The 27612-nt window shown below is 49.3% G+C and overlaps 1 protein-coding gene across 5 annotated transcripts in view; it reads right to left on the bottom strand.

The window, feature by feature from the left end:
* POLRMT (RNA polymerase mitochondrial) overlaps positions 1 to 27612 on the bottom strand; it is an 886091-nt gene that overhangs the window by 70802 nt on the left and 787677 nt on the right. For all 5 annotated transcript variants that reach the window (XR_011303298.1, XM_069647859.1, XM_069647870.1 and 2 more), the window contains one exon: positions 25298 to 25389. Coding sequence is in view for 4 of the 5 variants with exons in the window: in XM_069647859.1 (XP_069503960.1) it covers positions 25298 to 25389 (92 nt within the window). In the remaining variant the exon portion in view is untranslated. The remainder of the gene's footprint in view (positions 1 to 25297; positions 25390 to 27612) is intronic.

The following is a 27612-nucleotide window of genomic DNA, read 5'->3' as shown; positions in this document are numbered from 1 at the left end:
GGCACTTACCCAAACCAAGGGCACGATACACCAATTTATAGACCTCTAAGGTGGTTATAGGCACCGAATAAAAGCTTTATATCATAAAACTTGAAGAACAAGTTACTTACCAACTGGTAACATTCTTTCGACTGGATGCTCCTCCGAAGTATTCCACATCTTTGACAGACTCCCAAAGCAGTACCAGAAAATGGAGGAGGGAAAAGAATTTAGAGTACAAAATCAGATGGCGGAATAAAGAACCGCCTCACCAAAGGCCATATCTTGAACATGGAGTGTATCCAGGGAGTAATGTTTAACAAAGGTGTGGATAGAAGCCCATGTGGCTGCATCACAAATATTCCTAATAGGAACTCCCCGCTGCAGGGCTGTGGAAGTAGCCACGCCCCTAGTGGAATGAGCTCGTAACCCTTCCGGAGGGTCCTTGCCCGCCAATCAGTAACATTCAGTAATGGTGAGGATAATCCACCTGGACAAGGTCAGTTTGGTACCAGCCTGGCCCAATCAGTGTCCAGCATACTCCACAAAGAGTTGATCGTCCACTCTGACCCTGGCCATCCTAGAAATATAAAAGCTCAAAGTTCTCCTAGGGTCCAACCTATGGAGACACTCCTCTTCCTTACCAGGATGAGGAGGAGGACAGAAAGAAGGAAGTACCACTTTCTGGCTTAAATGAAATTCAGCCACTACCTTAGGTAGAAAGGAAGGACGTACCCTCAGTACAACACTGTCCTTATGGAACACAGTAAAGGACGGCTTAGATGAGTGCCTGAAATTCACTCACTCTGCGAGCCGAAGTACCCGCAACTAAGAACACCGTCTTGAAAGACAATAGTCTCAAAGGACAAGGGTGCAAAGGTTCAAATGGAGCACCCATCAGGAATTACAAGACCAAATTCAGATCCCAAACCAGCACCTGGAATGAGGACGGCAGGAACACATTAGTGAGCCCTTTAAGAAATTGGGAAATCAAAGGAATCTTCGAGTAAGACCATTCTTCAGACAAGCGCTTGAAATAGACAGCGCCACCAGGTAACCCTTAATGGTACCTACTTGAAGGCCACTGTGGGCCAAAGAAAGCAAGAAAGACAGAACCACGAGAATGGAACACTGAAAATCAACATTTTGTCCTCTGGACCAGTCGCAAAACATACGCCAACGGTACAGGGATTTGGTTGCCGGCCACCTGGCCGAAAGCAACACCTCCATCACGTCAACCCAGAGGTCCCATTCCTTATACCTCAACCTTTCAGACACCAAGCGTGAAGGTTGAGAGCCTGACTCGGTAGGGAGGACGGCGTGGAGGGCAGATGGACATTTCTAGAAGGTCCGGGTACCACGCTCTCCTGGGACAATTCGGAACAATGAGGATCATGTGGGATCCGAACCTCCGTAAGGAACAAGTTACTTACCTGTAACTATTGTTCTCCAGCATGGGTCTTGCATGGATTCACATGCTCATGAATATTCGCCGTCGTCAGGCTGGGAATCCTCGGTAAAGAAAAAAATCAGTATCAGTTTTGTTTCTGATCTGTCTTTCGTAGTAGTAACCAATCACTGACCTCTGCGTCATACTGACCACAGCCAATGACTGCCCTCTACCTAAGCCCGGCCTCTGGCAGCCATCTTCAGATTTGGTAGCACGTGAAGTGGCAGTATGACCAAGTGAAGAGCCGCAGAGGGGTAGGCGGGAGGGTTCGCATGTGAATCCATGCTGGAGAACAACAGTTACAGGTAAGTAACTTGTTCCTTCTCCAGCATGGGGTCTGGCATGGATTCACATGCTCATGAATATAAGAATAAATAGCAGTACACACATGCACAACCACGGGGGGTGGCATAAGGCTCAACATTAAGCAATACAAAAAACTCAACATTAAGCATCTCTTACCTCCTCACCAGGCTCACCTTAAGTGAACAGGTTGCGCAGCACTGCTTGGCCGACCCTGGACTCCTCCCTGGAATCCCGATCGACGCAGTAGAATCTCGTGAAGGTGTGCGTCGACCTCCACGTAGCAGCCCTGCAGATGTCCAGCAGGGGCACACCAGATAAGAACGCCGTAGTAGCAGCGATCGCTCTGGTCGAATGGGCTCTCGGACGGCCTGGCAGCGGTCGGTTAGCCAACCGGTGACAGTGCATGATGCAGCCGGAGAGCCATCTGGAAATAGAAGACTTCGAGAGAGCCCTCCCTTGATTCACAGGTCCAAAGTTCACGAACAGCTGTGATGTCCTCTGGAAACTCTTCGTGCGGTCCACGTAGAACTTCAGCGCTCTAGCCACATCCAGAGAGTGCAAAGTCCTCTCGGCCGGCGACGAAGGAGACGGGAAGAAAACAGGTAACACCAAGGGCTCGTTAAGATGGAAGTCCGACGGCACCTTGGGCATAAAGGAGGGGTGCGTCCTAAGCACCACCCTTGAGGCATGGAAAGTCAAGTACGGTGCTTTGCAGGATAGGGCCTGGATCTCTCCCACTCATCGTGCGGAGGTAATGGCCACTAGGAACGCAGTCTTCCACGACACAAACTTCATCATTGCGGAGTGCATCGGCTCGAATGGGGGCCCCATGAGCCTGGTCAGCACCACGTTAAGTTCCCACGCCGGGGCCGGTGCCTTCACCGGCGGGAACGACCGGAACAGACCGTTCATAAATTCTTTTAGCAATCGGCCGGTATATCGTAGCCTCCAAACTCTAGCGCTGTAGGAGCCAAGCCTGCAGGTTCAGCGACTCCGGGTCGTGGTGGAAGATGGCGCCTCCTTCTCTGGAGAGAAGGTCCGAGTCCGTCGACAGCATGATGGGAGGGGACGCTGACAAGTCCAGAAGGTCCGGGAACCAGATCTGCCTCGGCCACGCCGGTGCGACGAGGATCATCCTGCACCGGGACCTCTTGAGCTGGCTGATGAGTCAAAGCAGCAACGGCAACGGAGGGAACTGTCCCAGGGGAACGAGAACGCATCGCCCATGCTTCTCGGCTGGGGAAACCTGCTGGCGAACCTCTTGCACTTCGAGTTCGTCGCTGTTGCTAACAGGTCGATTTGGGGTTTGCCCCATCGTCGGAAGAGTTGATCTACCTGATCCTAGCGCAGTTCCCACTCGTGACACGCGCACAGCTCCCTGCTGAGCGAGTCGGCGATGGTGTTGCTTTCTCCTGCCAGATGAAAGGGAACCAGGAACATCCCCTGGGCGACCGCCCAGTGCCACAGATCCTGTGCCTCCTTGGATAGGGCTGGGGATCTGGTGCCTCCCTGCTTCCGTATGTAAAACATTGTCGTGGTGTTGTCCGTGAAGATCCGCACCACCTTGCCCTTGAGCGACGGGAGGAACGATTTGAGAGCCCAGAACACGGCTCGGAGTTCCAGGACGTTGATTTGCAGGAGCCTCTCCTCCAGGAGCCAGAGGCCTCTTGCGTGGAGATCTCCGGTGTGGGCGCCCCAACCTTCCAGGGAGGCGTCCGTCGTCACCGTCTCCTGGTATGCTGGCGTCTGAAAGTCCTTGCCCGCCGTGAGGTGCGCTCGAACGCCCCACCACTGAATCGCCCGCCGGAACCCCTCGTTGAGGGGGACCCTGTCTTCGAAGGTGCCCGTCGCCTGCATCCAACGGGCGTCGAGAAATTCTTGAAGAGGGCGCATCCGTTGTCTGCAGAGGCGCACCAGGTGGATGCAAGAGGACATCATCCCCAGGAGGGACTTGATGGACCTCACCCTGGCCACGTCCGTGGCTAGCAGGCGCTGCACCTTGCCTAGAATGGTGTTCGTCCGTTCTTCCGACGGGGCCGCCAGGCGCCTCACTGTATCGAGCTTCGCTCCCAGAAACAGGGCCACCTGCGACGGCACCAGGTGGGACTTTGGGTAGTTTATGGCGAATCCCAGATCTGTGAGTAGCTGGACGGTCCTCGCAGTGTGTTCGACGGCGAGTTCCCTCGTCCTTGAGCGGATGAGCCAGTCGTCCAGGTAGGGGTAGACGTGAATCCCCTGCAGGCGCAGCCGCGCCGCCACTGGTGCTAGGCACTTGGTAAAGACCCTGAGGGCCGACTTCAGTCCGAACGGCAGTGCTCTGAATTGGTAGTGGCGTCCTTGGACGACGAACCTGAGGAACTTTCGGTGACTTTTGGATGATGGGAACGTGGAAGTATGCATCCTCCAGGTCCAACGACGATAGAAAGTCGCCCTCCTCCAGCTGTCCCAGTACGTGCTGGAGGGTGACCATCCTGAACTTTTCTGATCTGATGTATTTGTTCAAACGACGAAGGTCCAGGATGGGGCGCCAGCTGCCCGTCTTCTTCCTGACAAGGAAGTACCTTGAGTACACCCCGGAGCCTCTTCGGGACAAGCTCGATGGCGCCTTTCCTGAGCATCGCCCGTACTTCCAACAGCAGTTGCGGGTCGTGATTTTCCTTCCTGGCCACAGGTGGAACGTGAGGGCACTTCAGGAATTCGATAGAGTGTCCTCTTGCCAGGGTATCCAGCACCCAACGGTCGGAGGAGATGGACTTCCACACGCCGACGAAATTCGTCAGCCGGCCTCCCACCGGGGTGCTTCGGTGGGGGCCCGAGACCACGGCCGGTTCAGTCCTGCTTGGAGGTGGAGGCCTTGCCGCCCTGGCCACCTTGCCGACGGCGGCGAGGCGCTCCCTGCTTGCCGCGGCCCCTGTAGGCCTCCTGAGACGAGCCACCGGTGGATCCCTTGGAGGCACCCTGTCTGCCTCCGGGGCTCCGAAAGGGCCGTCGTTGCTGAAGGGCTCCTAGGGCGCAGGCCGTCTCTGTGTCCGTTTTTATGGCTTGGAGGGATTCGTCCACCGCCTTCCCGAACAAGTTGCTGCCGTCGAACAGCATGTCTAACACCCTGGTCTGGACGTCCTGATGGAAGTCGGTCGCCCGGAGCCAACCCCGTCGTCGTAGGCAAACACTGTTGCCCAGCTGGCGGAACCCGGTATCGGCAATATTGGTTGCCACCGTTATGGCGTGGTCCGACGCCACCTCGCCCTCCTGCAGTATTTCGAGGGCCTCGGACCTCTTGTCGTCCGGCAGGAAGTCCAATATGGGGGCCAGCTTAAACCAGAGCTCCCTGTCGTAACGGGCCACGATCGCCAGGGCGTTGGCCGCTTTGATCGTCATCGCCGCCGACGAAATGACCCGCCGCCCCATGGCGTCCAACTTCTTTCCCTCGCCGTCCGGCCGGGAATTCGACGTCGAGGCTCCTGACCCCGCCGCTTTCTTCTTTGCCGCCGCCGAGACGACCGAGTCTGGCGTTGGCTGGGCCCTGAGGCACAGGGGAGCAGTTTCAGGGACCCGGTACTTCTTCTCGTACCGGTCCCGTTTGGCTGGTGCCGTGGAGGGGTTTTTGAGAACCGACAGGCCCTCTTCCCAGATGTCATTGATTAGGGGCACCGCGATGACAGTCTTCCTCTTGGCCTCCCGGCGCTGATCGAGGAAACCTTTCTTTCTCTGCTCCTCTCGGCAGAGCTGAAACAATTCGGACGCCCTGGCGATCATGGCGTGGAATGAGCCAATCTCGTCGGGCGGCGAGGCCCGTGCAACGGGAGACGGGAGACCCGTTCCGTCGTCGTCGCCCTCAGACCCCGTCGTCGCCCTCAGACCCCGTCGTCGATCCCAACGCACCGTCATCTCCCGACTCGTGGGAGGATGAGGAGGGAACTGCAGGCCTTACGGGGGCGGGCGGAGGAGAGTGGGTCCTCCGTCGTTTGTTCTGAGGACTTCCCGACGGGCCGGGATGTGGGTCCTCCGGCCTGGGCCGTGGGAATCTCATCCTTATCTCAGAGCATAAGGACTGGATGGCAGACAAAATGGCCGCCGAGCCATCTTGAGGCCTAGGATCCGGCTGTGCCGGAAGGGAAGGCCGCTCTTCCTCACCATCGTCGTCTTCCTCGGTTATGTCCCGAGGATCTTCCTGACGGGATCGAACCTTCTCGAATTGGACTTCGAGGTTCCCCACGGCCTCGGTCAGTTCCTCCTCCGAGGCCGACTCCGAGCTCGAGGAGGGCACCGTGCCCCCCCTCGCTTCTTCCATCATGGCGGCCACAACGATGGGTTGAAAAGAGGATTCCCTCCTTGGCGGCAGGGAAACTCTAGTCCCAGAGGCAGTCTCCGCTGGCGTTGTCTCTGCCGGCTTGGCCAGAGTCGCCGCGATAGCCTCGATAGAGGCCTTTGCCTGCTGGGTAGGGGCCTTCACCACCTTAGGTGCGTCCCGGGCCTTCTCCTTCGGGGGAGGGGCAATGCCTCGCTCCCCCTCTTCCGAGATCGGTCGGGGCTTCTCCCGAAGCTTACCCGGGGTCTCGGACTTTCTCTTCCCCGAACCGGAGCGTTGGCTTGTGGTTGACGGTGCCGGGGAAGGTGCGCCCTGCCTGGCGACCGAAGAGCTCCACCTTTCGGCGCTCCCGGAGCCAGCGGACTCGCGGCGCTTGGCCTGGTGTTGGGCCCCCGTCGCCGGGGCGCCCGCACAGGACTTAGAAGCCCGCTCGGACCCTTTCTTCTTCTTCTTCTCACCCGTCGAGCCCTTCTCCAACCAGCTTGCGAGACGGGATCGACGGTCCCTCATGGTCCGCTCCGACAAGTTCTTGCAGAACTGGCAGTCCTTCTCTACATGAGTCTTGTCCCCATGAAGACAGTAGAGGCATCGCAAATGTTCGTCTTCCTTAAACACATCCTGCAGCCCACATCCAGGGCAGCTGCGAAACAGCTTGGGTCCGGGCGACGAACTCGCATCCTGGGCCATCTCGAAGTAGGCCGCGAATCTTCTGGAATCCCCCAAGAAGTTGATTCGACGAAATCTTCACCCTTGAGGAGCGTAGGAAAATCCTGCAACGGGTAGCCGTTAACGGGAGTAGAAACGGTGGAGCTTGAGACTCGATTAACCGAGAAAATGTGAAAATTCACCTAAAAAAGCGTGAAACACGCAGCAAAAATCTCGAGAGCTAAGCACGAGGACTCCCAACACTTAAACGTGCAGTAAAAATCTGAAGATGGCTGCCAGAGGCGGGGCTTAGGTAGAGGGCAGTCATTGGCTGTGGTCAGTATGACGCAGAGGTCAGTGATTGGTTACTACTACGAAAGACAGATCAGAAACGAAACTGATACTGATTTTTTTCTTTACCGAGGATTCCCAGCCTGACGACGGGGAATATTCATGAGCATGTGAATCCATGCCAGACCCCATGCTGGAGAACCTCCTTAACACTTGAGGAATGACAGGGACCGGAGGAAACGCGTACAGAAGTGGGAATTACCAATCCACCGCTAATGCATCTCCTAAGGCCCCTCTCAGAGGAAATTCCCTTGAGCAGAATCTCTTGCACTTCCGGTTGGCACTGGTGGTGAAGAGATCCACTTGTGGGGTTCCCCAAAGGGCGAAGATCTCCAGAATGACTTCCTGACCCCAACTCCCACTTGTGAGAGATCGTTCTCTGCCTGCTCAGAGCGTCCGCCGCCGCATTGTCCTCTCTGGCCAGATGAACTGCAGACAGTGAAAGTCCCTGCTGGATTGCCCAGAACCAGAGCTGCATTGCCTCTCTGCACAACAGGAGTGACCCTACCCCCCCTTTTTTGTTGAGGTAATGCATGGCCACTGTGTTGTCCGTCATTATCAGGACACTCTTCCCCCGCACAGATGGCAGAAAGGCCTTCAGGGCCAGCATGATAGCCCTCGGCTCTAACAGATTGATGTGGAGTTTGGACTCCGACGGAGACCTACGATCGCTGGCGGTCAAATCGTCGCCATGAGCTCCCCATCCTGTGAGGGAAGAGTCCGTCACTACTGTCGCCTAAAGCCACGGTTGCCAGAATGGCTCCCTTCATCAGGTTCCCATTGTTGGCTCACCATAGAAGATCCTGGGAGGCCGATGATGGAATCTGAACGGGATCCGACATCTTGCCTGAGAATTGTGACCAGTGCATCTTGAGGACCCATTGCAGGGATCACATCCTCAGCCTGGCCTCTGGCACCAGGAAAATGCAGGATGCCATAAGGCCGAGCAACTTTAAGAATTCGAAAGCCAGGAGACGGCGGGCATGTTGATATTTTTTCACGCTCTGCACAATGTGATGAGCCCCCACCTTGGGAAGTGAGCACTTCTCAAAGGACGTGTCCAACACAGCCCTGATGAACTAAGCTGTTGGGAAGGTGTCAGATGCCACTTCTTGACATTGAGGGAGAAGCCCAGCTTGTGGAGGGAGCGGCAGATGAGACCGATGATCCAGAGCTTGCTCGGCAGAACGTGCTTGGATCAGCCAGTCGTCCAGGTAGGGGTAGACGTGAATTCCCCCCCCCAAACCTGAGATACACTGCCACCACCACCATGAGCTTGGTGAAGACCCTCGGGCAGAGGTCAATCCGAATGGCAGGACCCGAAACTGAAAGTGCAAGCTGCCAGCCGCAAACCTCAGTTACTTTCTGTGCTTTGGATGAATCGGCACATGAAAGTAAGCATCATGGAGGTCCAGAGACACCAACCAATCCTGGAGACGAAGGGCCTGGAGGACTTGAGAAAAAGCAACCATATTGAACTTGTCCTTATTGTGAAGTTTGTTCAACCAAGTGCAAGTCCAAGATGGGTCTCAATCCCTCGTCCTTCTTTGGAATAAAAAATATGGGGAATACCATCCCTTTTTCCTCTCCACTACAGGTACCAGTTCTATAGCGCCTTTCTCCTGCAGGGGCCGGATTTCCTGCACACGGAGCCGATCTGGAAGCTTCAAAGAGACATTCCCTGGTGGATTGTCGTGAGGCCGCTTTAGGAAGGGAAGGCAGTAGCCGTGGGCTATGTATCCAGAGCCCATGCATCCGAAGTAATAGCTCACCATTCTTCGAGATGCAGAGACAGTCTGCCCCCAACCGGCGTACCATGGAACATGGCCTCATGACTGTTTTGGAGCGGCTGTGGCAGGGCCTGAAGGCAAAGAGGCAGCTGCCTGAGCTGCTTTGGCATCCCTATTTCCCTGACCCCCACAGGTACTTTTTAGTTGGCCCTTTTGACTGGCGGCTCTTCTCGTCCTACCAAAAGAGGAGTAGTAAAAAAAGGAACCTCCTCTCCACGGTTGTCCCGTAGGACGAAAAGGCAGAGATTGGCGCTTTAAGATTTAGCCGCAGCTTTGGAGGTCTGCAACCTCTCAAGGCTCTCGTCAGCCTTGCTGCCAAACACATGCGCACCATCAAAGGGCATGTTCAAAAGATAGGCTTGCACATCCGGTGCAAAGCACGACTTCCGCATCCACGCAAACCTGCATATAACAGAGCTCGCAGCGATGGACCGGCTAACACTGTCGGCCATGTCCAAACCCGACTGAAGGGATTCACACATGGCATGCTTGCCATCCTGCACGAGAGCAAGGAACCCATCCCATTCTTCCCCTTCGGGAATATGCTCAGCCGCTAGAGTAACAATTCCACAGAGTGTGTGAAAATCTTGCTAAGGCACAAGTGGAGTTTGCCGACTTCAGCACCATACTCCCCGCAGAACATGCCTTGCGTGCCCAACCATCTAAGCGTTTGTCGTCCCTATCAGGAGAGATGGAAGGGTATGTCGCCTTCCTCGAGGTGGCCATAGCCGCCTGACCCACCAAACTCTTGGGAGTGGCTTGAGAGGATAGGTAGCTGGGGTCGCTACTGGAAGGATGGTATTTCTTAGTTTTTGTTAACTGTCGGAAGAGATTCCGGTGTCTGCCAAGCAGCCGCCACCCTTTTTGGCAAGGTCAAATGAAAACACTGGGTCCGAGGACGGACCTTGATCCAAAATATCTGTTAAGTCATCCTGAATAAAAGCTTCAGGAGGACTGGAACAAGGAAAATACTCAGTGACCTTAGCCATCAGTCTCCTGTAGGATGACTCGGCATGAGCCCCAGGCTCAAGCCTGCCACACTCCACCCCAGGAGAAGTGTCCAAGCCACTGGCATCATGAAGAGATTGCCTTCATTCTTCCAATTGACTGTCCCCGGAAAAGGCAGGAGCCAAATCAGGCTCAACAGGGTAAAAATCTAAATCTGACCTCTCCTCATCCTCATAGATATCATCCAGAGGGAGAAAAAACTCCTGCCTCAGGACAGAAGAGGGTCTGGAATCCTTAACAGGCCTACAGCCTTATAAGTAGCCTTCCTTGGAGGATCCACAGTACTTCACAAAAGTGTGCATTGACGTCCAGGTGGCCACAGCACAAATATCCTGCCCCGGAACACCCCTCTGAAGAGCCGTGGAAGTTGCCTTCCCCCTGGTTGAATGAGCCCTTAGCCCATCTGGAGGCTCCTTCCCAGCCAATCTGTAGCACTCAGATTGCTAGAATTATCCATCTGGATAGAGTTTGATTAGACACTCCAAGGCCCAATTTGTGTCCAGTATATCCAACAAATAGTTTGTAACATTGTCGGAAATTTGCCAGTCTAGAAATCTAGAAACTGAGAGCCCTTTTTGGGTCTATTCTGTGCAATCTTCCCTCCTCTTTGCTTGCATGTGGAGGAGGGTAAAAAGAAGGTAAGGTAATCTTCTGTGACAGGTGGAAATCAGACTATTTTTAGGTAAGAAGGATGGCTTTAACCTTAGAATGACCTTGTCCCTATGGAAATTAGTGTGAGGAGGCTTACAAGAGAGTGCCTGCAACTCACTCATCCTGCGGGCTGATGTTACAGCCACTAGCAAAATTGATTTCAAAGTGAGGAGCCTTAACGGCAAGAATGTAAAGGCTCAAAAGGGGCACACATTAAAAACTTGAATGCTAAATTTAAATCCCAGGTGGGAACCTGAAAAGGCATTGGAGGGTACACATTTGTCAATGCTTTTAGAAACTGGGTAACTAAAGGCATTTTAAAATAAGAAACGTCTTCCGAGGAGCGCTTGAAGATAGATAGTGCTGTCAAGTATCCTTTAATAGTGAAAAAGGAATGAAAGTACGGTCGGAGTATTACATAAGAATGGGTCCACATTCTTATCCCTGCACCAGATACTGAACTTGTTCCAACGACACCGATACAGGGATTTTGTTGCTGGCCTCCTGGCCGAAAGCAAAATCTCCATTACATCATCCGGGAGGTCCCAAACCTTTTCTCTCAGCCTCTCAGAAACCAAACGTGAAGACTGAGTGTCTCGACCTCTGGATGGAGAACCCGACCTTCCTCTTGTGAGAGAAGACCCTCTCTTTGTGGAAGACATATTGGAGGGCAGATGGACATGTCCAGAAGGTCCGGGTACCACGTCCTCTTGGCCCAATCCGGGGAAATTAAGATCATGGTTTTCCTGAACTTTCTCAACCTCCTGATTACATGAGGAATCACGGGCACTGGAGGAAAGGCGTATAGGAGTGGAAATAAGTCCACCACGAACGCATCCCCTAGAATACCTCTTGGGGGAAATTCCCTTGAGAAGTACAGTTCGCACTTCCAGTTGGCCCCTGTCGCGAACAGATCCACTTGAGGGGTTCCCCAAAGGGCAAAGATCTCCAGAAGGACTTCCCTAGATTTGGTAATGGGACAATCGCTTGGGTTGACAGAACTGGGATTTAATATTGAGATAGCGAAGGGTGAACCAACCCCCCCTAAAGTGGTTAGAGATAAGAAATATTGGGGAAACCCGACAATGGTTTACCACCCAGAAAGACCCCTACAAGATCAACGGAGGCATCTCTCTAGAGGAAACTTTGGGGACACAAGGGACTGGGCCAAAGTTACCTCGGCATTGTGGAACTGAAAGTCACTGGGGAAGAGCTGCCATTGCGAAGGGGTCGCCCCAGGTTTCTGCCCTGAGATTCCTCTCTTGGAACACTAGGGGGAACCACCATCTGTTCACTAATGTTGATACAGTCGCTATGCTATAAAATACTGAATGTGTTTCTTCAAGAAACAGGGTTACTCTCCAATCCCTCGGTAGACGGTTATGAAATCTTCTCTCAAAATGCCAAACCTACCCCGGGCGGGGGTGGGGCGGGTGGGGCAGACCTTCAGGAGGACTTATTGGTATAAAATCTACTCTTGAACTTCTATCCACGATCATTCCAGATATGCCTTTAGGAATCCTGGCGGTCAATGTCGTCCTGAATGAGGAGCAGCTCCCTACCCTTTTCATCAATATTTACTGGCATCCGGGGATAGCCCCATTAGAGGACTTCCTAGAAAAAATAACGGAAATGATTCTGGATTGGAGAAATGCGCATATCTCTGGGTAGGTCATTCTCACAGGGGATTTAAATTCAGACTGCTCTTCCAACTCCGAGTCTCAAGAGGGGGACCTAGGAGATTATCTTAGTAAGGGGTCAAATACTCCTGGGGTAGACTACGGAACCTCTGTTTAGAATCTGTTGGTGTGACATGTTTAAATGGTTACCACGATCAGTCCCACCCACTACCTCCAAGGTGGCGAAGGGGAGACTCCTCGGCAACCTTGGATTACTACTTTGTTGATGAATCTCTGGCCCCATCAGCCTCAGTAGTGAAAGTGACTTAATTGGAGTGACCATGATACAGTGGGGGTCTATTTCCCTCTCCATGTCAGAGAGGCACTCGGAGTGGCCTACCAATTTAAAAACGATAGGACATGGTAGTGGGGTTTGATGGTCCCCTGCAAATATTAATCTCCTCAATTGAAAACTGCTGAAGTTTCTGAACAATACTTCCTACCCATGGAAATTAGCGGCCTTCACTGGCTTAGGCTATGATAACTTGTTGAAAGATCTTTACTGTAGAGCCCAGAGCTCCCTAATAAAGGGTACAAAGAAAAGATTCCATCCCCATATTTATAACAAAGAAGTGGCCATAGAAAAAGCTAAGGTCCGGAAGCTGCTTAGAGGGACCCGGAACAAACATATATAAATGTACTGAGCAGGGCGATCAGACAGGAATATAAGAACTTTGGTATTTCAAAAAAAAGAAATCGTATGCTAAAAGATGACGCAGAGCTGATGCTCAATATCTTGGTAAAAAGAGACCTTGGGGGATTTTGCGGCGCAATCTATGGGCAAAATCCTGGCTCTTCCATTAATCAATTGAATGGGGTCTCAGAGGCTGAATGGGTTAACTTTTTCTCTGATCTCTATGAATATGAGAATAAGGGATGCCATGCCTTTGATATTGGGGGAGGGACTAAGAAGACGCCTTGGGAACCCATTATTGAATGTGAAGAGGTACTTTCACTCATACGGAAAGCCAAAAACTCTAGGGCGCCTGGGCCCAATGGACTTACGAATAATACCTTCAAGGGGCAGCCAGAAATGAGGGCCCACATACTCAAACTATTTAATAACGTGGTTGCTAGTGGTATTATTCCCCCTAGCTGGCAGACTGCCCATATTGTTCCCATACTTAAAAGAGGGGATAGAAAGCGGGCTAAAAATTATCGACCTATCGCCTTGATCGATGCAGACTGTAAGCTTTTCTCTTCTCTGTTGCTTTCCCATCTTAATTACTGGATAACAAAGAACCAAATCCTTAAATGCCAAACTGGGTTTAGGGTGGGGCATTCTACAAATTTAAACGCCCTGATTGTGACGGCTTTCTAGACCTCCACATGGAGTAAATATGGGGGAACTCTCTATGTCACCTATATTGACTCGTCAACTGCTTTTGACTCGGTCATAGGGGGCCGACTTTGGGCAAACTTAAAAAGTGGGGCATCCCAGAAGGTCTCTTGAATCTAATAAGGGCTATGTATGAAAACCCAGGGTTTCACGGAAGGCTCAACACGGAGGGGAACCTATCCAAAAGAATTAGAACCTGGATAGGTGTTTGACACGGTTGCTCCTTGGCACCCTGCCTTTTTAACCTCTACTCGGCAGACGTGGGTGAATTCCTTTTTGAAGCACGGCTGTTGAGTGCCAAATTGGGGGCCTCTAGATTCTCGTGGCTGGCCTTTGCCGACGACTTCCTCTTGTTTGACCACAACAAAATCGGGCTGCAACGGCTGATCAACAAATTTCAACAATATGCTGAACTCAATGGGTTAAAGATTAACTCCAATAAAACCCGTATTTTGGTGATCTCAAAAGGAAAAAGGAAAAAAGACCAAATGCTTAGACTGGAAAATAGAGGGGGAAACCATTCTGAGAGCCCAAACAATTCTGTACCTAGGCTTTCCAATTCTAGCTCAACCATCAGTCTCTGAATTGAAATTGTTTATTAAACACAAGGCGATTCCGCTTACCATTCAGATGACTAAATTAGACAGAAAATATGGAAGATTCTCGGTAAAGCCAGTTGTGGATTTTTCTGAGGGAAAGGTAGTCCCTAAATTGTTATATTGTATGGCGCTACACTACAAGGATATTCATCCATCCTGGGACACCAGAGAAGAAATAAATTTGGAGAAAGATCCTGAAGGTACCCAATAGTATCCCGGTGGTAGCCATCAGATACGAACTAGGATTGGTTTCTCTCAGAGCCAAATCCCTGTGGCGGCACTTGGCCCTATTTCGCTCATTTCCCTGCCCCATAAGTAATTCTCTATATGGGGATTTATGGACTTTCCTTTTGTCCCAAGAGGGTACGGTTGGGAATGACTATTTGAACAAATGTAATGTCTTATGTGACATAACCCTTTTTGACCTCTCTACCGATGGGGAAACACTTGTGACCAACCCAGACAAGGTTAAGAAACTTCTTTACACACCAGACTGGTCCAATATGAATGAACGCCTACACTCCTACCCCTCTATGAGTAACATCAAAGATGAACATAGAAAAAGAGGAACCCCAACGTTTATGATGTTTCAATTCCCCAATCGGTATTACTAGGTGGAACTCTTTATTAACTAAGGAGGTCCTGAAGAGAAGGAACCCGATTGATGATTCCAACATTTATTGCAGATTCTGCAATTAGATAGGGGTCCTAGAAACAGCACGTCATCTTCTCCTAGACTGCCTCGAATTAACCAAAAACAGGAGCCTATACCTGAGGAAATTTCGTATCTCGGGGCTCTTGGGAGATAATGGCTATATATGGTCAAGATGTTTATCAGTCAACAATCTGTTGGAAGGTCTAGCTGTTGCCAGTTTCATCAAAATCACTTGAACTGGGCACTGCTTTGGCTTGAGAGAGGTTCGGGCTGTCCTTCCTCTCCCCAGGGTGGCCTTTTTATTTTGTTAGGGAATGCATGAGAAAATGAGTATGTTTGAACTGAGATTGGAAGGAATGTAGTGCATGAAGAAGTTTATTTTTGCGGTATTTGCACATCACTACTTTAGAGAAATCTTACATTTGGATTACTCTTGGTTCACACAACTATTTATTTCTTGGTGTTTCATTCTGCTAGCTTACCTTAAAATATCTTGATGGGTGCTTATTTATTGCACTTTGTCCAGAGATCTGGTTGTTTAAAAATTAAACATTTGTTGACATTGAAAACACATTTTTAGTATTGTTTAATGAAAATTAATAAAGGATTTTTTTTTGTAAATTTGTTAGGAGCCTGATTTGTATAATTTGATTGGTGCTCTAGGCATTGTGACTCATTCTGTAAATAGAACAGACAAGCCCCCTAGCACTGTTGTGTTTTCTGTTCAAGGCTTCGCCTAAAACTTTTCAAGATGTGCTAGGAATAGGGCTTATAATCCTTGTACCTCCCTCTCAGTGTGGTTAGTCTTTTGTTTTTGTAACCTGGTACATCTCTATTCTGGCTACTATATATATATGAATTTGCTCATCATGAAAATATATAATGAACTGAGTGACTATTTTAACATGTATTGAATCTTTGCTATAATAGTTTTGTACTATATTGAAAATTTTGTATGATCTAATTTTTTCACCTTCCATATTCAATTATTGTTTTTCTATTAAACATGAATGCAAATGTTTCATATGTAAACCAAATACAATAATAAAATAAAACAAAAAAGGACTGCGCTAGTTCCCACTCGAGGGAGACTGTTCTGCCTGCTCAGAGCGTCAGCCGGCGTGTTCTGCTCTCCGGCTAGGTGGACTGCCGATAGAGAGATTCTCTTGCATTGCCCAGGACCAGAGCTGCATTGCCTCTCTGCACAGTGGAAGTGATCCTACGCCTCCTCTCTTGTTGAGGTAGTACATGGCCACTGTGTTGTCCTTCATTATCAGGATGTTCTTCCCTCCATACAGAGGGCAGAAAGGCCTTCAGCGCTAGTCTGATTTCCCTCAGCTACAAAAGGTTAATGTGTAGTTTGGACTCTGATGGAGACCAACGACCGCTGATCGTACGCCGTGAGTGAGGTGTCCATCACTACCGTTATCTCTGGCCATGGTTGCCAAAAAGGTTCTCCCTCAAGGATATTTTCCTTGCAAGTCCATCAAAGAAGATCTTGAGCCACTTGGGCCAGGACTTGCAGAAGATCTGACATCTCCCCCGAAAATTGGAACCATCGAGTCCTGAGGGCCCATTGAAGGTATCTCATTCTCAATATGGCCTATGGCACCAGAAAAATGCAGGATGCCATGAGGCCCAGCAACATTAGAAAATCGAAGGCCGGCAGATGTTGGCCATTCTGAAACTTTGTTACCATCTGCAGAATGTGGTGAGCTCTCTCCTTGGGAGGTGAGGCTTTCCCTGAGGAAGCATCCAGGACTGCTCCGACGAATTTGAGGCTTTGGCGTGGAATCATTTGTGACTTCTTGTAATTGAGGGAGAAGCCCAATCTGTGTAAGAAGTGGCAGGTCAGATGTTCCTGGGCCCGTTCGGGTGAACTTGCCCTGATTAGCCAATCGTCCAGGTAAGGGTAGATATGATTCCCCCCCTCTCCTGAGACTTGCTGTCACTACAGCCATCAGCTTGGTGAAAACCCTTGGGCGGAGGTCAGCCCAAATGGCAGAACCCGAAGCGGATAATGAGCTGCCAACTGCAAAGTTCAGGTACTTTCTGTGCTTGTGATGGATTGGCACATGAAAGTAAGCATCCTGAAGGTCCAATGAAACCAGCCAGTCCTGAAGATGAGCCTGGAGGATCTGAGAAAGTGTCACCATCTTGAACTTGTCCTTCCTGAGTAATTTGTTCAAATTTCTTAAGTCCAAGATGGGTCTCAATCCTCGGTCCTTTTTGGGGATGAGAAAATACGGGGAGTACCAACCCTTGTTCCTCTCCGCTACAGGTACATGTTCCATTGCACCTTTCTCTAGCAGGGTTTAAATCTCCTGCACAAGGAGAGGGTCTGGAATTTAGACAGAATTGGCTCCTGGTGGATGATTTAGAGGTCTTTGTTGAAAAGGAAGGCAGTAACCATGGGTCAATATCTCTAGTGCCCAGACATCGGACGTAATGCCCCACCATTCGTTCAGATACCGAGTGATCCTGCCCCCCGCCGGGTTCTTGTGGGTGAAGACCTCAGAGTGGCTTTGCAGTAGCTGCAGAAGCGGTTGAGGAGGAAGTAGCCGCTGCTGGGGCGGATCTAGCACCCTTCCCTCTTCCACCATGAGGAGGTTTTCTCTGTTGGCCTCTGACTGGCATGTCCCCTCCCTCTTCCAAAAGAGGAGTAGAAACGAAAGGGACGGCTCTTCCAGGAAGATGACCCTGTGTAGGAGTGTTGCTGAGGCTGTCTTAGAGCGGTGCGGAGTGATTTAGCTGCCGCTTTCAAGGTCTGCAGCTTCTCCAAGCTCTCATCCGCTTTGCTGCAGAACAGTCTCAACCGTCAAAGGGCATATTGAGTAATCTGGACTGCACGTCAGGTGCAAAGCCAGATTTCTTCAACCATGCAAATCTGCGTAGGACCGGGCTAGATGCCATGGACCTGCTTACACTATCCGCAGTCTCCAATCCTGACTGGAGGCATTCCCCCATAGCCTCTTTTCTATCTTTCACTATCGCCAGTAAACCATCCCATTCCTCACCCTGCAGGATGTGTTCAGCCGCTGATGTTATACAGTACCATTGGGTGGACGTTAATCTTGCCAATTTGCAAGTTACATTCATAGATTTAAGGGCCATGCTGCCCGAAGAAAAGACTTTCCGTGCCCCAAGCATCAACTTTTTTGTCATCCCTGTCAGGTGGTATAGAAGGATAAGCTGACTGCCTAGCTTGTACCACCAAGCTTTCTGGCGAGGGATGCTTAGACAGGATGCCTGTACTTTCCCCACAAACTTCTAATTAACTGCAGGCCCAGAATCCAGGGAATCCCAATTTGCCATCACCCTTTTTGCACTGCCTTATAGAAAGGGAGGACAGTGTCTGTTCGAGGTCCCTCATTAAGGATGTCAGTCATATCGCCCTGATCGAATTTAGGGGAAGTTGTTTTCCATCCCATGAAGTCAATGACTCTTCCCATTAGGTTTCTATACCCATGATCTGCATGATCTGCAGGGTCTGGCCTCTCAAACTCTACTTCAGGGAAAGTATCTAGGCAACTGGCTGTCTAACGGCAGTCATAAAGATCAGCCATTTTAGAATCTGGGTCTATTAATCCCTCAGGAACCTCCCTGGATCCAAATCTAACCCCAGTTGAAGTAACATCCTGTTCAGAGGACTGTTCCTCGAAAATGGAGGACATAGATCTGAAAAATTCCTCCCTGAGTTGAGGATAGAAGATTTTTTCTGGTAAAGGGGGTGGCATTGACCTAGGTTTAGACAACGGCATCCATTTTGGCATCTGGATTAAAGAATACCTTGATAAAGGCGTCAAAGGCGTTGATGGTATGGACGCTGACTTCGACAATTTCGAAGGAGGCTTCATCGTCGAAGGAGGCTTCGAAACTGTGGTGCAAGGTATCAACTTCAGTGGACGCCATTTTGTACATTACCCCCGATTCATTCACCAGTGGTTTTACCTTTTTTCATAAGGTGTTATAAGGTGTCAGAGAACTTTTCCCTGATGACACCCGGCAAAAAGTCGAGGATCTCGCGTGTCTGGTCTTTGATCTCCCTTTGTCACCTTTGAGTGGGCAGGGGCATGATCTTCACACAGCTTTCTCGAGGGAGTCTGGGCCGCTCTCTCAAACATTTTAAGCATAGAACCCCTAAAGTCCTACTATTTCTCAGTATAATCATGCTTGGATGGATAGGATATAACCCTTCTTTAGACGAGGAGGAAGAAGATCTATGACGTTGCTTTTTTCGATTTTTTGGATTTCCTTGAGCGACTCAAACCTCTATTCTCCTCGACCCGTGTCGAGACTTTCTACTCGACTTTCTACTCGAACCCTCCTGAATCCCTTAGTCTTTTCGAAGACTTATAAGATTCCCCCCCCCACCCCCCTCCACCTCCACCGCCAGCCTACCTTTCCGTTCCTGAAGAGCCTTATTGGACATAGCCTGGCAGGAACCACATTCGTCAACCCGATGGTCAGGGCTCAGACACCAAAAGGCAATTATGATGGGGGTCGGTAATCTACATTTTTCTACATTTTAGACATTTCTTAAAACCTGTCTTGGGTGTGGTGGAAGTAGATGACAAGGACATTTCGTCCAAGAAAACCTGATGTGCCGTTTTGTGACACGAAGCAGAGCTCGGAAAAACAGAACTGAGCTAACGGGCGCGGCTCGAGCCTTGTATACTACGGATGACGATGCTCGACGGCAGCCCTCGAGGGATTATGACTCCGCGGCTTCAAGCACAGCGCCCTCTGGTGAAAAAGATTTCCGAAGCAGCAAAGCAGAGACAAAATATCTAAGATGAGGAATACGTGGGAGGGCATAATCCATTCGAAGTTACATTTCTCCAAAACATTGGAGAAGCTGATGACCAAGAAATACCCTGTGGCCCACAACGGGGCAGGTATTAGAGCTGTAAACCACCACCATTTACTTTTGATACAACTACTGGACTCTAGCTGGGTTATACATTTTAATCTTGAAGAGCTTGATTTGTCATAGGCCAGCAGCTTTCCTAAGCCTGAAAGCGTACCATTTTGCAACACAAAATATAGTCCAAGTAGATGGAAGAAATCATGACTAATTGGTCCAGCTTCAAAAAGAGTAGAGCGAGGCCTTTATGAATATTATCTTCAAACATCAGGGCAAACCAAGACCTCTCCTGGATTTATCTAAAGATATTCACTCACTTACCAAGAACCATAGCCTATTCAAAGCAAGGCAGATGAGTAAACCGATTTAGCTTCAGCTTTCAAAATGAGCTTTTGCTAGGTTGGTCCAAATCGAGAAGATATACACCTTAGTATTTGGGGAACCTATCCTTATGAGCTACAGGATACCAACAATCAAATCTTAAATTCTGTCCTTTCCCTGGCCATCGTAAAAGAAGATAAAGGCATAGTGGATACATTTACATCTTAGGACAGGTGAGCAGTAGAGTTGTGTATTAATAGGTTATTAAGAGCATTTGGTAGCTATAAGGAACTCATGGTGGCAACAGTTAAGACAGATGCAAGTGATCACAGTCCAAGGGTGTTTATTGAACAATAAATGCAGGGTGGAAAAATGCCTAACCTAAAGCTAAATCTAAGAGGGGAGAAAGCGTCAACCATCAAATAAAAATAAGGCAGTCCAAGTGGAGTTGTGTCAAATAAAAGGGCCTATACAAAAAAAAAAAGAAAAACTATTGCCAAATCCTTACAACTAATTATAGAAAGCGTTGTGCGGGATAGAGTTTTCAAAAGTAAGTGTTCACAAATAATATGTCAGGATGTGATTGCCAGGGGTCTCCTTTCCCCACGTTTTAATCATGGGACGATATGGAGCTCCTCAGCACAGCACACGCTCGAGCTTTCGCCAGCACAAGATCAAACTTCAGTATCAGCTATCGGTTTCTTCCATGGCCAAGTCTTTCACTAAAAGTCTCCTGCCTTTGAGGGCCCGATGTGCTCAACAAACAAAAAGTTCAGTTCCACATATACAATGGGTGATGGCTTCACCCCAGACTCCCCCTCTTTCGAGCGCAGACCCTTCTGGAATCGTAGCCACCCTCCGCCGGGTTCACTATGTCTTTCCTCTGTTTCACAAAATCTCAATGTCTTTTTAAACAGTTCTCATGGACATCCTTCTGCCGGGTTCACCTTTATCAACACACTGCTTCTTGGGACTTTAGACGTTGCCCCTCTTTATCGGCATTCCTCCTCCGTGTTCACTCTGGGCACTTTTCACTTTAGCGGGATTCACTTACCTTGCTTTCTTAATAATTTGTCGGTCAAAGACTTAGAATTGTACGGGTTTTGCTAGACCTCCAGTATGACCACTTTGACCTCTCATGGCGGCTCTCCTATGCCCATCTAGTATCAGTAGTTTTTCAACACGGGAGCAAACAGAGTTTTTCGAGTTAGCACCAGTTGGTGCCGGTCCCGCACTGCAGCTGGTTTTCCCTTTACGATTCACAGTTCTTTGAACTCTTCGCAATTTGCCTTTTTGCGGGTTTCACAGTTCGGTTCCGATCAGTTTTCACTTCAACGCACTCGATGTGATGAACCGCTTGGCTTCCTCTGATCATGAGCTACGGCCGGTACTACGGTAGCAGGTGTTCCCTTGCTATGGCTGATCAGCGAAGGCACACTACGTGTACCGTTAACATCTGCGGTAAGACACTTGTGCTACTGTCCACAGCCTTATGATTACCGCTGTGGAGGTTTCGCAGGTCTGAATTGAAAAGGGCAAGGTCGCGTCTCTCCCAGTCAGCCTCTCGATATTTGCTGCTTTTATACTCCTTTTGAACTGCCGGGTCTGGATAGCCGTCTCCTTGTGCGGTCTGCCTTACTCCTTGTGTGCTTTTGTGCTCCATCTTTTATCCCTGTGGGGAAGGGAAAGGGCCGTCAGGTGTGTGTGTGATTCTGGTCAATTGCCCGACTTTGCCTGATCCTGGGACATATCAGGTAAACTGCTCTGGTGTTGGTGTTACTCCGTTGTCTTTCATGTTGCACAAAAGTGTTTGTGTTGGAAAAGGGGGAGGGGAGGCAGTGTTTCGGAATGTCCTATGTGGCGGGATGGGGAAAAGGTATTGGAAGAAGGGGGATACCGCATCTCACCCGTACCACTCCCCAAGGACCCCCCCATCCAGGTGATCCACCCTCACTGGTCCACCCCCAGAAATTGGATCCAATAGTGATGGCTGTGTCCTGGCCACCTGGATGATGGATCCCAGGGGACTAGCTATGGAGACTGTTAGGCAGAAACCTGTGCAGTTCCCTTAGGGAACACTGCAAAAGATTTAAGACTACAGGTATAGCAGTAAACCCACTTGGTAGCAGTCTGCACCACCCAGATTTACCTGGTAGCTGTGGCTGAGCAGTCAGACTTCCCTCAAGAAGAGTTAGGCAGTATGCAAAGTATACACAATAGGTACTCAAACACAATAGTACAAGCAAACACTGACCAGAGCTTGGTTTCAAAAGTATATAGTTATTTATTTTAAGAACACATAAGTTGAAAACACTCTAGCAATATATAGTAAACCACTTCAAACACAGTTATATGGAATCAGTCCCAACCCTTATTCCTAACTAGACAACTCTTGGTTAACACCACATAATTCAAACAGAGGTGAGTGCTTAACGTTAGATGACACTCTAGTGGTTCAAGGAAGGGAGGGAAAAAGAGCAGAATTAGGATAAACACACCACTCTAAGGTCAAGAACACTTTCAGTAGGCTCAAAGAAGCACAAAGTCACAGGTGAGCAAAAGTCACTAGGCAGGGCCCACTCTTAGAGCAGACAGAGCGAAAATGTGCCCAAGATCACACAGTTATTAGGGATTCAGAGTCTTGCAAAAGAGTTCAGAAAGAGTTTAGAGAGGCTTAGAAAGTTTAGCCAGGGTGTCCCAGGCACTCCCAGGTTCGAAAGCCGGGGGCTAAAACTACCCCGTACAGTCGGTGGCAAGGGAAGCCAGGCGGAACACGGTACTTAAACGGGAAGGATCCTCCAGCGGTGGCAGTTGTTCCAGGCAGTGGCAGCAAGGCTCGACGTCGGTCAGGGAAGAAGTTGTTCTCGCTGAAGAGCAGAAGAAGAAGGTCGTTGCACTGCCCGGGAAGAAACCAGCCGCGGAGTCCTCCGGTTAAAGGGTTGTACCGACTTTCGCGGTTGTGGTAAAAGTGTGGTATTCCGGTTGCCGGGGTGCTTGGCACGGGCAAGGCGGCCACGAGATACCTCGAAGAAGCGGAAAGAAGGTGAAAACTGGTTGTCCCCACCAGTCAAGGGAAGGAGCCACTCCGTTAAGAGTTCTCCTCGGTCGTTGGGAAAAGTGGTGAGACGGTTCAGCAGGGCTCCACCGGGTGGTGTCGTCGTAGCAGGTCGGCTCAGCGCTTCCCTCGTCGGATTCTTGGTCCTGTGGCGACTTCTGAAGTTCCAGTCCCCAAAGCCCTGCTTTTATGCAGCAAGCCCCCATTCACCCAGCCTAGCTGTCACTCAAACATGCTAAGTGGTGAGCCGGCCGGCTCACCACTTGGGCCAATCAGGACGGAGTGCGACTTGAGTTACCAAGGTAACTCAGTCCAGGGTGCCTAAATCCCCCTCCACCCCTCCTAAGTACCCCAGACAGAGTGGCACCACTTTGGAGGGCTTCTGTGGAGAAGCCCGCCAAAAGTGGAACAAAGGGCTCCACTTTGGGTCAGAGTTACAGAGGCGAACGCCAACGCCATTTTAGAATCAAGTTTTGGCAAAAAATCCCAACCGGAGTTATAATAATAAATATATAAACCGGCGGTATGTTTGAGGCTACCGTAAATAAATAATTAAATGTGTTAGCCTAAAACAATGGGAAATCCCATAGGAAAATATTCGCGGTTGAATATAAAAAGTAGTTTCCACTGCCACCAGCCAAAACTCGATCAGGGGGGACGGAGACGTGCCCCTTCGACTAACAGACCCTGGGGCAATCGAATTGCCCCAGCCAGTACGTCCACAATATGATGGTTTGTACTGGTTCTGTTCAGGATTTAAGACTAGTAAAGTCTTTGGTGACTTTACATGCCCTGGGAGACAGTAGTCAGTCCCAGGGTATGGAGTCTATGTTGGGGAGTCCCTAGGACACCCCTGGGTTACTGCACAGAGGGTGCTGTGTAACCCACATCACAAAAATACATGAGGCCCTATGGAGTAAAAGACCCCATAGCCCATTCAACACAAGGTTTAACCAAGAAAACACACTTCAAACATGCCCAAGAGTGAGGGTAAAAGAGTCTCACTCTTGGCAGGAGAAAAAAGAAACCCCAGAAATCCAGCAAAGCTGCTCGGGGACTCACTAGGTAGGGAAATTCAGCCTAAACAGAGAATTCTCCCTAACAGAGACACCTTCAGGTTTCTCACATAGCCCTTTCTCAAAAGGTTTTCAAACAGTCAAATTTGCTAGCTATACAAATGCTGACCCAGTCCGTTACCGCCACGGGATTGTAAAAGAGATGAAGCAAATTCATCTCTTATCTGTGGTCCCGGTGCTGTATTTTTCCTTTAGCCACGACAGGATAGACATTTTCAATTGTGAACATGAAACCTAGGAAAATGGTTATACATTTAAGGGCTCCTGAATTAATACAAAGGGTGTCTGTATTGAGAGATTCAACTGTCGAAAATTAAACTGTTTCTATAATTTTGTAAAGCAATACAATAGTCCCATTAAAGCGTAACAAATGTGTTACAATACAATAGGATCTTACGTAAATGGTTTCTATACATGAACAAAAGTGTGTCTGGCCGGCAAAAAGGGGCAACAAAACAGAAAGCATTTGACAATGAAAAGAAAACACAGTTAAAAATAAGGCGCAAAAGAAATGGTGCCAAAAGCAAGTGGTGGTTTAAAAAAAAAAAAAAGGTGGACAAATGGTTAAAAAAAGGGGTGCAGATGGTGAAAGGTGGGTGGGTGATATGGTGAAAGGGGGACAAAGTCGGACAAAAAGGGGGGCAAAGGTGAGCAGAAGATTATGAGCAGGGGAGACATACAGTGTACAAGGAGGCGGAAGACAGTGAATAGGGGAAGATGGAGAGTGGTGGTGAAAAATATAAAAATAGGCAGAAACTGAGTGAAAGACAAGGAAACTGATGGAGAGGAAAGTGGTGAAAATACATATGAAAGAGGCAGTCAAAGAAAAGAAAAGGGCATTATAGAGAGATGGTGAAAGGAGGACAGTGAGACATGCTCAGAGAGCAAGAGAAGGAAAGATAAAAGGAAGGGCGAGACCCCTGGTTAAATGCACTACACAATTGAGACACAGAGAGGGAGTTAAGAGGTTAGCTAGTGCCTGCACAAGTGACAGCATACTTGGGAGAAAGTGAGAGTAGAACCAAACAGCTCAGAGATTGGAAAACAGAACCACCAATGCACGCGTAGGAAGCAGGGAAAACCGAAAGACTACGAGAGTAGTATTAGAAAGCAGGAGCTGTACAAACGGTAATACAGACACGAGAATACAAATCAAAGACATTACATAGAAGGAGTAGAACACAAGGAAGAGAGGTTGCACAGAATTTGTCACTCACGGGATATTGGCGCAATATTTCCTTAACAGGAAGCTAGACAATTCCTTCAGAATGGGCTGACTGTGTAAATTCACAAACTGTTCCCGACAGACCTGTGGAGAGAGAAATGACATGCATTACTCACCATAATAGCATTTCTGATGATTATATCCAGTGGTAACCGCAGAGTATTGCATCTGGTCTTTCGGGGACCGAAACGGGACGTCGGTATAGGCGTGTCCATAACACTATCCCTATCGTGACGTGTAGTGTACCCAAAAACCCTCACGTGCCGAGGTCCCTCCGATTGTATTTTTTCTGCCATAAGGGAGCCCAAGGCTATAGTGAGTGCGTACATAAAGAGAAAGTAGTAAGACGTCTATGTTCCTTCCACCCCGAGCGGGGTGGTAGGAAGGGCGCATGTGAATCTAAGCAGATACAATCATCAAAAATGCTATTACGGTGAGTAATGCATGTCTTCTGATGCTTGTTAATCTGTTTAGAATCACATGCTGTGCATAGACTAGCGAGCAGTACCCAGAGTTGGAGGTGGGTTGTGAGAAGGAACAGTAGAGAAAAGATGCCTTAGTACTGCTTGTCCCACCTGAGAATCAGACCTAGAATGAGTGTCTAGGCAATAGTGTTTTGTAAAGGTGTGTACAGAACTCCAGGTTGCAGCTTTGGAAATGGACTCAAGATGAACATTTGCAATGAATGCTATGGATTCCCCGGTGCCTCGAGTAGAATGTGCTCTAGGCTTGAAGGGCAGTTCTCTCTTAGCGTGAGAGAAACACAGTGTGATGCATTTGACAATCCAACTTGAGATAGCTGATTTAGAGACAGGATCCCCTTCTCTACCAGCTGCCACTGAAACTAAGAACTGTTTAGTCTTCCTCAGTGGTTTAGTTCTTTCCAGGTAAAAGATGACTGCCCTGCACACAGCCAGTGTGTGTAGGCTTCTTTCGGCCATGTTAGTAGGGTTCTGGAAGAAAGTGGGTAGCTCGATTGATTGGTTCACATGGAACTTTGAGATGAATTTAGGCGCAAATCTGGGATGTGTGCGCAGAACTACCTTATCTTTGTAGACTGTAACAAAGGGGTCTAGAACAGAAAGAGCCTGTATTTAGCTAACCCTTCTGATAGAAGTGATAGCCACTAGGAAGGCTGTCTTATAAGTCAGGTCTTTTAGACTTGCTTTATGCATAGGCTCAAAGGGAGCTCTCATGAGCCGGTCAAAACCACATTCAGATCCCATCCAGGGGCTAGGTGAGAAATGGGAGGATAAATCCTCTTAATCCCTTCTATAAAGGCTTTAATCCCCGGTATTTTCCAACACGACACCTTTTGTTGTGAAGTGGTGTAGGCTGACAGAGCAGCCAGATGAACCTTTAGGGAATTGAAGACTAACCCAGTGTCCAACAGATGGGTTAGATACAGCACAATGTGTGTGGGTGAGCAATCGATGGGATTGCACCAGATGACAAAACGTTTCCATTTGCTGGCATAGCAATAACGTGTATTCGGTTTTCTCGCTTCCCCGAGTATGTCCATGCACTTCTGAAGAAGTTGCAGGTGTCCAAACTCTATGATCTCAGGAGCCAAGCTGCTAAATTCAGGGTTTGTGGGCATGGGTGTAGGGTCTCCCCCCTGTCCTCAGACAACATGTTGTACGGGCAGGGTAGATTTACTGGTGGGGAGAAGGACATTTCCATCAGGTGAGCGAACCAGGGTTGGAGGGCCCACATGGGGGCCACCAGTATCATGGTAACTGGTTCCTGGTGCATCTTGTGCACTATCTTGTTGAGAAGGGGAGTCAGGGGAAAAGCGTAGACAAATTTCCCCGACCATGTTATCCAGAGACCGTTCCCCTTGGATCGGTTCTGGGGGTACCTGGAGGCGTATTCTTGGCACTGGGAGTTCTCCTGAGTTACGAACAAGTCGATCTCTGGGCAACCCCATTCTGCAAAGACGTTGGATACAATGTCTTCGTGTAGCCGCCATTCGTATTCTTCTGGCAGAGGAAAATCTCTGCGGAGTACGTCTGCCAGAAGATTGAGTTCCCCTGGAACATGTTGGGACAACAGAAACATCTTGTGTTTGAGAGCCCATATCCAAATGTTTTGGGACAGCTTGGATAGTCCTGGAGAGTGAGTGCCCCCCTGTTTGTTCAGGTAATACATTGCTGTAGTGCTGTCCGTTAGGATCCGCACTGTCTTCACTTGCAGTTGCATTTCAAAGGCCTTCAGTGCTTTGAACACCGCTAATAGCTCCAGTAAGTTTATATGGTTGGATGCTACTTGAGGGGACCACACTCCGTGCGCTGTCTGCTGAACGAA

Source organism: Ambystoma mexicanum, chromosome 1p, assembly GCF_040938575.1.
Source record: "Ambystoma mexicanum isolate Mex_15411 chromosome 1p, UKY_AmexF1_1, whole genome shotgun sequence".
Lineage (NCBI taxonomy): Eukaryota > Metazoa > Chordata > Amphibia > Caudata > Ambystomatidae > Ambystoma > Ambystoma mexicanum.
This window is presented reverse-complemented; position numbering and strand designations above follow the sequence as displayed.